The 10,933-nt window shown below is 43.1% G+C and overlaps 1 protein-coding gene across 7 annotated transcripts in view; it reads right to left on the bottom strand.

The window, feature by feature from the left end:
• Positions 1-2,285: 2,285 nt before the first annotated feature.
• The window catches only part of NRG1 (neuregulin 1), a gene marked incomplete at both ends in the record, with an annotated part of 1,090,467 nt that continues 1,081,819 nt past the window's right edge, over positions 2,286-10,933 (bottom strand). For 3 of the 7 annotated variants that reach the window (XM_080796240.1, XM_080796234.1, XM_080796235.1), the window contains 4 exons: positions 2,286-3,006; positions 5,749-5,955; positions 6,738-6,868; positions 9,511-9,637. In XM_080796240.1, the coding sequence (XP_080652366.1) occupies positions 2,355-3,006; positions 5,749-5,955; positions 6,738-6,868; positions 9,511-9,637 (1,117 nt within the window). Of the gene's footprint in view, positions 3,007-3,414; positions 3,536-5,744; positions 5,956-6,737; positions 6,869-9,510; positions 9,638-10,933 lie in introns of those variants that run through there. The other 4 variants (XM_080796238.1, XM_080796236.1, XM_080796237.1 and 1 more) reach the window with 2 other exon arrangements.

Below are 10,933 nucleotides of genomic sequence, written 5' to 3'. Positions count from 1 at the left end.
CAAATATGCCACCTCTCTGAGTGACCAGAATCAAGCTGGAAAGAATATGTCCTCTTGTCCTAAATGTCCCTATATATTTGCGACCTGAAAATGTACATAGAAATTTTCATACTGAGGAAAATGTTGGTTCCTCTCAGCAGAAGATTTCATTTATTCCAGAAATTCTCCACAATGGGCCATTGGAATACTCCAATGCCCTAAGACTTTTGCAACAGAAATTTTAGACTTTTCATTAATGGTAGAAATTTCTTTATTGACCTAGTCTCTTTGAAGCCAAGTCTTTGAAGCCAAGGCCTTCAAAGGCAATATTAGCATTATTTAAAGGACCTCTTTGGGTGGACTGTCCTCTTCCCCCTGCCAGGAGCTTACTCATTTCTACAGAACGGGGAAATCGGAGCAACTCGGGCAGCCCGACAGAGCACAGAGAAAGTGGCATGTGGGTAATGAAGGACGGTTCAGGACGCCAGATACTCAGAGTAACTTCAAGGACCTGCAGACAGACATCTCTGTGGGTTGTAGAAAAATGAAAGAAGCTTAATGACATGACTCGTGTCCAACCCACATTTTCCCAAGACCTCCTTGCACGTCCCTTCTTCCCGAGAATTTTAACACAGACATTTGATGAAGATCTAAATCCAGTTCACCTGCAAACGTTGCTCTCGGTGACTTCACGCCTGGTATTTGCAACCTCCTGCCAACCTTTTTCCCATTTTGCCCCATGGATCCCAGGAGGCCACTGGGAATCTAAGTCAAGCTCTAGCCTGATTCTACAGATGTCAGGCAGGGTGTAAAATGGGGGCTGCATTTTTTAAAATCCCCTTATTTTCCTGAATTAGCATTTATTCCAAATGTTAATGCCTACAGGCCTTTCTTGGACTTACAATCAGGGAGAACAGGCGAAGCTCAGACCCATCTTCATCCTGTTTCGTGACAGTAAAGCAAAAGGTAAGAAAGGGGGTGGGAAATGGATGATACAGGCTGCAGATGGAGAGGCCAGGACACAGGTGGGGTCCCTTCTGCAAGGAAAGGTGCAATTTTCCAACACTGTCCACATTCCCTGATGAATCATCACTCGTGGAAGGCTCTTGCCAATCAGAAATCACATGCACGTTGGCCATTCCTGACAAAAATGTTCATGCATAGTTATGACCTGATCGAGGCGACATTGAAAAAACAAGAGGAAAATCATGAGGAGAAAGGCGTGGGCAACATAACTCTTTAAGACCGCACCCAAGTCACACCTGTGCCTTCTAGACACACTCACTCCTTCTAGACACTCTACAACAGACCTGTTTCCCTAGGATGACTAGTCACCACCGTGTACGGCAGGCGTATTTCATGGCAGAAGTATTTCACACAAAATGCCGAGTGTGCCGTCATTTCAAGGTCATTTTGTGCCGTAACACATCTGTTCATGAGCTGATAAGACACAACCAATGGCCAGCTCCCGACTCAGCCAGAAACCCAACTCAGGAACGACTGCACCTTTCTCTGCCACGGTTTGATTTTCAACTAGATGACCTGCTGTGTCATTCCCCCAGAAACTGAGGTGGAGTCCTCTGCTAATTTGATGGGTTTACCCCGACAGCAAGCCAGAACCCATTTTCTATACTAGTCCCCCAAACTGTTGCTCTTTGTCAAGAAAAATAAACCCAAATAAAGCAAATGGTAGCTCATTTTCATGAGAGCGAGCTGTCTTCTGATTAAGAATATAGTTTTTTTTTAAATCACAATATTACTTTCTTCCTAATATTTAACATTACTTAATGCAGTTTCCTGCTGTAATTAATAGTAGCATGCTGTTGGATCTACTATTATCTCAGAGCCCAGTGAAGCGAACCTTTGGCTGGCAGAGGAGACACAACTCGTTTCATATACTGAAAGCAAAAGAAAACTTCGTACAAAAGAGGAGAGTATTTTGATGGATGTGCCATTACAAGACGTACTGATCAGGCGCTACTAGAAGCAAACAGAGGGACAGTTGCAAGTCTTGCAAATCATACATCCCGTCAACATCAGAAGGCAATGCACGAGAAGCCAGCAAAAACTGAATATATGGGAGGTTTTGCTGAAATACTGTGGAAAAGCAATCACAGTAACTGTACAAAACTTGCTCTCAACATAACAGAACATAAAGGCACCATTGATATCTTTCTCGTTTGAAATACTGTAAAAAATTGCTACATATGGCACATAACACATTTTTACATACATATATTTAATTTATAAAAGTTTTTTTTTCCTGTTTTCTATTTGCAGAACTGCTAAAATAAAATAAATTGTTTAATTTAAGGTGGAATACTTTATTATATAAAATAAAGTTTTACAGGTGAATCTATGTGTTTATTTCGGTTTTATACAGCGATAGGGTCTTGGTTAGCGATTACACTAGACAGCCTGGCCTGCAATTCCTCCTGCGTCGAGAAGCGGGCTGCTGGGTTAGTCCTGCTGTCCGCCAGGCGGAAGGCAGGTGCTGCCTCAAGACTGGCTGCCAGGGGGTTCTGAATGCCCAGGAAGGGTGTATCCTCCCCTACCCTCTCATCTTCTGTTTCACTCTCTGAGTTAGTGCCCTCAGCGCTTGCGTTGCTGTCCATTTCCAACCTATTGGCGATGTGGCCATTGGGCTTGGTTCTTTTGGCCCGCCGGCTACTGGTGAGTTTCTTAACAGGTTCTTGAGCTGGCTCATACTCCTGGGTGGTTTCGTACTCCTCATCCTCCACTATCCTCAAGGGGCTAGGGGGCAGGCTGTTGCTCTCGTGGGCGGGGTTGTGGTGGAAGGAGTTGAACTGCTGAGGGTGATGGTCATACTTCTCCCGCAGCCTTGGTGGGGTCACCAGAAGCAGAGGTCTCTCTTCTTCCACGAAGGGGCTGACTGCCATGACGGGCATGGATACCGTTGTGCTGGACGCAGGTGGAGACATTTCCGAAGGGGGCGATTTGGGGGAGCTTGGCGTGTGGAAATCTACAGGTGACATACGAGCCGGGGTGGTCATTGCTGACACATACCTGTGTGAGCACAGAATACCCCGCGTGAGTGTGACATAAGAAAAGGCAGAGAGTAGGGAGGGTAAGGGGACAGAAGGCATGATATCATAGATTCAGAAAACAAAGAATTTCTATGCATTATACACTTCTGGATTTTTAACACTAAGGACATTCGGCACCCTTGGAATCTAGAATTATGTAGCCAAGAGTTTCCTCATGGGAGTACATGCAAAGATCAGCTAGATTGCCTAACTCATCCAAGCTTTGGGTATTTGCAAGTTCATCGTGACTTTAAATAAAAGCATCAGAGTCAGGACAAGAGGGCACTGGGTCCTGGAAACCTTTCAGTGTACAAGGACCAAGGCGCAGGGATTTGGAAGGGAAAGAAGTATTACTTAAATACTATACCTTCCTAAAGGCCAAGGGGTCTTAGAGAATGAAGCCCAAATGGGGAATGGAGGAAGATCTAAGATGAGTTGCTGATAGCTGGATCTGCATGCATTTGGATCTGTGTGCCTTGTTTCTCCTTAGCTCAGCTATAAGGTTATGTCTTATGAAAAAAAAAGAGCATAGTAACTTAGATTTATTCCTGGTAACAGTGTAACACATTTGTGTGCTTTCAGTTTTTCCATGAAATGCTACTTCTTTTAACATTCTATTTGCAACTCTCCATCCCAGTGACCAAGACATTTAGAAATAAGCCGGAGAGAACCTTATGTTGGCGCCCTAGGTACTTCCAAGCTCCGGTCTACCTCTCGTCAAAAACCCATGGCTACATCAGTCTTTGGCTTAGCTTTTGTGACTGCTCAGGGTTGGCTGTACCATGTTACCATGTTACCAGGTACCATGTTACCTCACGTCACGTTATATCCAGTAGTGCTCCGTAAATCTCATTGTCAAGACACTGAATGCATTTTTTTTTTTAAACCATGTCATGATTTATTTCTCCAGAACAAGAAGGCCTGAGTTAGCACTGAAGAAGATGTGGCTTATTCAGAGTCACATTTCTCAACTTTGATAAAAATGTTGCCAGTGCATAGCACCAAAACACTCTTTTCTTCACATTGGCATTCACAGAGTCTAATTTGACCAGACCTGTGATGACACAGGACACCATTATCCGAACTCTAGCTAACAGGAACAGGAAACCTATTAACTTTCCTGCTCTTCAGCCATGATTCAGAGTCATACGGATGTGAGGTCTAGCTGTGTCTAAAACAGGAAGGTGTTTAGAGATGGAAATACTTGGGCCTCGAGGCTCCAACTTCTGTTCTGGGGATACTTAAATTAAGCTCTCTGAGAAGTGCTAATCCAGATTCAGTCAACACAAAAAGGTGATTCATCTTTTCTCTCCAAGTTCTCGAGGTTCAGGTGGATTCTGCGGTCCTAGATAGTATTTGTGGTGTGCACGGAAGCCTACCACAGCAGGAAAATGTCAGCCTTTAGAGAGAAATATCACATGGAGTGATGAAGACAGAATTGATCCCTCGCTTCTGTCTCTGGTCCCAAAAAAGACTAGATTAAGATAGAGTTTCTTAATACATAAAGATACAGCTATATGAATTTAAGACTGAGGTTTTTAAACCAGTTTGGGACCATGCCTACATTTTCACAGATGAATGACAGAGCAACCTCTCATTCCAAAAAGCTCTGCAATACCATTTTGGGGTAAAGACCCTCGAAGAAGAGATCAGCAAGCTCTCCAGGACCTGCTGGCCCAGAACCAGTCATCCTTCATTACTTCATTACTTCAAGGACTTCCCAGCCAGTCCATGAGTGGAAGGGGTCCATTAGCATTATCCCTACCCACATAACTAGGTATGGAATGGACATTCATGTAAACCTTTCAGCAAGTGGCCAAGGATTACACTGAGATCATCATACAGTAAACAAACAGGCAGTATCCCTCTGGATTTGAAAACAAACAAGTAACAACTTACTGATACTGCCACAAATGCTGGTTGGCTGTAACTCTCTCCCAATTTAAGTGAATATGAATAAAGAGAATCTATGGATTCAGTATTCCTATGAAGCATCTCTTACTTTCCTTCCCTCTGTTCTTGATTTGACCTTGTCTATAACCCTTGCGCCCCCCCACCCAACCCAATCCGATATCCCCAGAAGAAAGCCAGAACATTCTGGAATAAAGCGATATCTAATTTGAAAACCCCCTGCGAAGACTGCGTCGGCAGCATACAAAAGATTTACTCGTCCCTTCTTTTCGAATTTTGTAAAAGGGATACTATATGGTGGAACGCAAGTAGTTCCCCATGAGAGTCAGCAATGACACAGCCCTTGATTTGATTCAACAGAGGCTGGAAGGTAAGAAAAAGTCAGCACCCGAGATCACGAGACCAGCTAGGCCGGAATTTGGATAACTCGGCAAATTCGAATTATAGAAGGGTCCTTCTCGATCACTGGTGCCATCTCTCGAAAGTTACAACCGAGAAAACAGAGGCTCAGAGTGGGTGTGAGCCTAAGGTCAGAGCTGCGACCTCTGGGTTAGCTGCCCCTGCCACGTCAAATCAGTCCTGGTCCTTAAGAATCTGTCGCCCATCGGCCCCCGGAACCATGCGAGCAGCTCAAAAGAAATGAGTTCAGTCATACAAAAAGATGACTTCATCAGCTAGGGAACTGGAAGGGGCAACTGCCACCCCTTAGTCTCGTTGGAGCAGAGTTCCCTAGGGGAGACCACGGGTGCTCATGGGGATTCTGCTACTGGGGCGCCTTCTCCTCTGTGGTAGTTTTGCCCTTCGGTTTTACCTTTCACTATGAGGAGAGTCTCGGTAGGAGTCAGGGGTTTCTCTAGCATGCCTGAGGAAGCTGTTACATTCGCGAGGGCCTCCCAAGCCATTAAGTCGTCCTCGTGGGCCCCCGGTTGGGCTGGTGTGTCTACTGTTTTCTACTGACGACATCATGATTACAGAGTGACTTTCCGAAATGATGCTTTCAGTGTGCCCATTGCTCCAGCTGGAGGGGAAACAGGAGAGGCAGAGAGAGATACATATGTATTTTTTAAGGATCCACAAAAATGGAAATGAAAGGAAGCGATCTGGTAACTATTCCGCTTAGGTCTATCAGCATTTGATGACAACGTTACTCATCTCAGAATAGAATTAGTATTACTTGCTCAAAGAGAGGATCTTGATTTTGTTTGGCTTTGTAAGGATAGAGTTTATTTACTTGTTCATCCATTCAACACATATTTACCAAATGTCAGTGTGTACTAAGTGTTCTTACAATCCCTCTGTTCTCTAGTGGCTTAGGTTAAGGAGACACTTGGCCCATGAGCTACGTTGGGCAGCCCCGTGTTGCCCTTGGTAGCATGCTCTCACACGGGAATCCCTGAGGCTAGGTTCAGCTGTTGGGCGTTTCCAAGGGCAGCCCAGTCACTGGAAGGGGTGAACTTCTAATTACTATAGAGCATCTAGGACAGACATTTTCTGTTGTAGCAATTCAGTGAGTAGTCAGGCATGAATAAAGATAATCTCTAAAATGGGGAACAACAATCCTGTGAGTAGATATTATTTTCACTTTCAGTACTGAAAAAATGGGAGGCTGCAATTTAAACAGCAATTAAATGGCAGGGTCACTTGATGTCCAGAGTCTCTTTTTGTCCCGAATCATACATTTTGCTGTACGTCCTTGCCTCCTATGTGTCTCCTGTTCCTTTCTTAGGCAGTGAGAGCAAAAGGCAAGGTCTAGAGGTTCTCTCGTGGAGTCGTGCCATGCAGTGGTCTTCATTCTCATACCTGTGGCTGGGAGTCTGGGTAACGGTGGTGGAGTGGTGAGCTGTTGAGGTGTAGTGACTGGTGGAAAACGATGTCTCCGCTTCTCTCTCAACAATATGCTCACTAGAGATGACATTTTTAGATACGTATTGCTGGATAAACAAAGAGACACAACTTGAAGATTCCTATTAATCAAAACAGGAACATCATCATCATCACACACAAAACCTGCTCTCCTACATACACTTCATGATACATTCCATTTTGCCAATGGTCAGATGGCAAATCCCCTCCTGGCTATATGGCCTTTCAATTCAGTAAATGAAATTAATGAAGCATTCTTTGGAGGCACACGTAGTGTGGGTTCTGCGATCTTAACTGCATCTTATCAGAAACAGACCTAGTTCTTCTATCTTATTTCCAACCAATAATGCGGGTAGAATATAAGACAAATCTCTGCCCTATATTTGTTTTTGTCATAGTTCTTATGGGTGAAGAAGATTTACAGACGGCTGAAGGAAACAAAAGCATAGAGATGGTTTGTCTTATCCCAAATTTCAAGACAGGAGAGGATATTTTTAAAAAATTTTTAAAAATTTTTTACAGGGGCGCCTGGGTGGCTCAGTGGGTTAAAGCCTCTGCCTTCAGCTCGGGTCATGATCTCAGGGTCCTGGGATTGAGCCCCACATCGGGCTCTCTGCTCGGCAGGGAGCCTGCTTCTCTCTCTCTGCCTGCTGCTCTGCCTGCTTGTAATCTCTCTCTGTCTCTGTCAAATAAATAAATAAAATCTTAAAAAAAAAAATTGAAAAAAATTTTTTTTACAATCTCTGCATTTTAGATCTACTTTTCTTTTTCAGTTTCCAAGGGTCCATGTTGACCTGATGATAGCACTGAAATTTTCAACTTGTTGTCCGTGGTAAGGCTAACAAGGCCACTGAGAGATTTGAAGGACTTAGAGAAGCTGTCACGGTCACACATCTTGACAAAGCACATAATATACAGAAGCCCTATATGTAGCACAAGTAGATTCTACTTATTTTCATCACCAAATCGCATGAGCTATTCCTGCCTTCAGTCAGTGAAAGACACACATTTCAAAGTTGTGTTTGAAATGCTGTTCATTTTACACCAAATTGAATTGAGAAACGGAAAAAGGCATGGAAAGGAGTACTCTCAGATGAAGTGGGCACTTTATAAGCAAGGGGCTGTGGGCTGTAAAAGAACCTGATGTATTTAGGGAAACCCCCAAAATATACAACTTGAATTATGCTTGAAACTCTAGTTGGTTCTCTTAGTGGAAAGGCTAGCCCATGTAGCTCTTTCTGGGACATGCGGTTCGCTTGCTTTAAGGAAAGATGGGGAGGTCATGATTCATGAGCTCTTTCTAGACTGTGTACCGTCTCCTTCTTGGTCCTTGAAAGACAATGGAAGCTTGGTGAGTCTAATGAAAATAATACTTAACAATTATCGACCACACACTGCATGTCACTGGGCTAAGTGTTTTATATGGATTGCCTTGTTTAATGCTCATAGAACTTTTTGGAGTAGGTGTTATTTTTAGGCCTGCTGTCCTAATGAAGAAATGGGGTTTAGACAGATTAAATAAAGCCCAAAGTAACACAGCCTGAGAGATAATTGGAATGCGAACAGCCATTCTGCTTCCTATATATTATAACAGACATAGTGACAGATTGTAGGTGTGTCTGCATGGACTGAATGCATTTATCAACTGTGCAGAACATTCTAATGAACATTGGTAAGGGGAGGGAAGCAGCCAAAGGAACTAATGTATCAGCATGTTACTCCTCTCTGGAAGGTCCTTGCTACAAGACTTGCTGCCAGCTGACTAACCAGCAACTCTGAACTTGGGTCTAGGATACATTTGCTCCACAAATATATTTTTTCTGTAGGATACAAAAAATAGTAATGCAATGTAACCTTCAAGCTTTGCCTATAAAAAGCCAAACACCTGAGGGAAATGCAGAGAACAGGAAAAATTACAGTGGAATAGGGAGAATGATACTTTAAAAGCCAGGGAAGCTGAGTCCAGCTCTGGCCCTCATCTGTAAAAAGGGGAGGTTTGAAAGATCACATCCAAAGACTCTCCAGAATGTAATATTCTATGACCTAGTTATATTTAAAAGCCAAGTGCTTAGTAAATTTTAAACAGAATATTTGAGTCATTAAAGATATATTTAATCTGGAGGGTTTGACATCAGGTAGAAAGAGTCGGGGAATAAGAAAGCATTACGTTCTCCCACTTTTGCTACTGAGAAGGGAGTTCGATAAGTCATTTGGCCCTTGCATGCCCTAACTTCTTCCTTTGTAAATCAGAATCAGTAAATCATCAGGTCCTGAGAGATGCCTCTAATAAAAGTCACTCTGAAGCCCTTAGCTCTGTTATCAGTACTTGGTTGTCAGACACTGGGGGAGCCTTCATTTCCAAATCATGAAAAAAAAAAATTCCTTCTGATTCTTGGATCATTAATTTCATTATTTTTCTATGTGTTTTTCTTTTCTTTCTTCCAGTTAGGCCCTCCCTGTAGAACAAACCCAATATTATTATTCCAACCCCTTAATGAACACTTTACAAGAGGAAATGTGCTGGTCTTACAGTAACCAAATCCACTTTAAAAAATGTTCCCATTATTTTGTCCTGGTGAAACCCTGGATTCCTGGAAGCCATGGTGATTAATGACAGTAGCTAAGAGCCTAAGAGCTTTAGAAAATAAACGTCAAGGTGCCTGAACGGAGGAGAGATGCTGAGCTTTTCCACTGGCCAGACTCAACATACATTCACCAGCTGGACGTTCTCGGGGGGCGGGTTGGGGTGGTGAGGCCCGTTGGCTATGTTCACCATGTTGTTGCGTTCAGACCGCAGACTCTGCCGAAGACGGTCATGAAGCTTTTTCCGTTGTTTCCTGGATATGAAAAAGGGAAGATTTATTTTTTTTCTATCATTTACATTTCTTGGTACAGTCCACTCTTAATTCTACCAACACGGAAGCCAAGTAGGAGATTGGCGGAGGATATGCCACTCCGTCTCGGAATCTGCCTACGGACAGAGATGGAATCATACAGTCTTAGTGAATACGTTTAAGGAGCTGGGATGGGGATTCTTACAGAAATATAACTGGACTGCTGAGAGATAGGAAAAAAAAAAAAAGACAAGATAAATCAAGTTGATATTTGGCTCAAACGCCAACTTTTGTGGTCAATCCATCTTTGTGCGAGTCTTACAGATGGTCATTTGTCTTAGGTACCAATTTGTGCCATGTGATTGATAAGGCTGATTTCATTCATAATTTTGCCTGTGTGTCTCTTAAGGAGATGAAGTTAATTTTGAATCTGTACCTTCTACATGGTAGGTGTGCATGAATGGCATTGTACATGAGAGCAGCTAGGTACATATTTTGCCCATAGATTTAGCACAGTTATAACATGATCTTACTCTAGTAACACTTTTTTTGGTAGAACTGGGTAATGGATATTAAAATACTGAGATTGAATCTAATAAGACTCAGAAGGTAGATTCCAGGAAGGCTTATCTCTATCGCTTATGCAATCCTGGCAACCCATGAAATCGGGGGTATTAAAATGCCATCCGTCCCCTTAATTTTAGGGTCTAAAAACCTATTGTCTTTGTTCCTCAAGCAACATTCAGATCATGACAATATCCGCCCCCAAAATTGGTCAGAGTTTTTGTGATGAGGCAACAAAACGAAACAAAACTGTTAACATTATTTCCTATTTGAAGCAGAAGTTCTATGTAAGAGAGAAAAGCGAAGGGAATTGGGGTCACACGGTAATTGTGTTTGTTAATATGGACCCAGCTTAAGGGGCCAGACACACTGAACACAAATCTGCTTTAATGTTTTCTTTTCTTTCAAAGCAAGATTTGCTTGATTCTCCTCCCATGAGATTCCTTTTGTACATCCTGCACTTTGAGAGCATTTCAACTGGTAAGCTCATTAGAGGGAACCGGCAAATCATCGCAGTAATGTTTCAAAAACCTTCACTGCCACCATTGCCAAGTGTTTCCTTTAGCTCCTAAGTCTGAGTGCAGAGTGGGACACATTTTCAGGGGTGATATGACAGACACACCTGGTGTGCCTACCATTGTCCTCTCAGGATATGGTGGGCCCACCCTCATCCACACATACCTGTCCCATAAGCCGGTCCCTCCAACCCTTTCCCAGGTCACAGGTCACAGCCAA

This window comes from Martes martes, assembly GCF_963455335.1.
Source record: "Martes martes genome assembly, chromosome: 2".
Taxonomy (NCBI): domain Eukaryota; kingdom Metazoa; phylum Chordata; class Mammalia; order Carnivora; family Mustelidae; genus Martes; species Martes martes.
The sequence above is the reverse complement of the archived record's forward strand: the minus strand, read 5'-3'. Positions and strand labels throughout refer to the sequence as shown.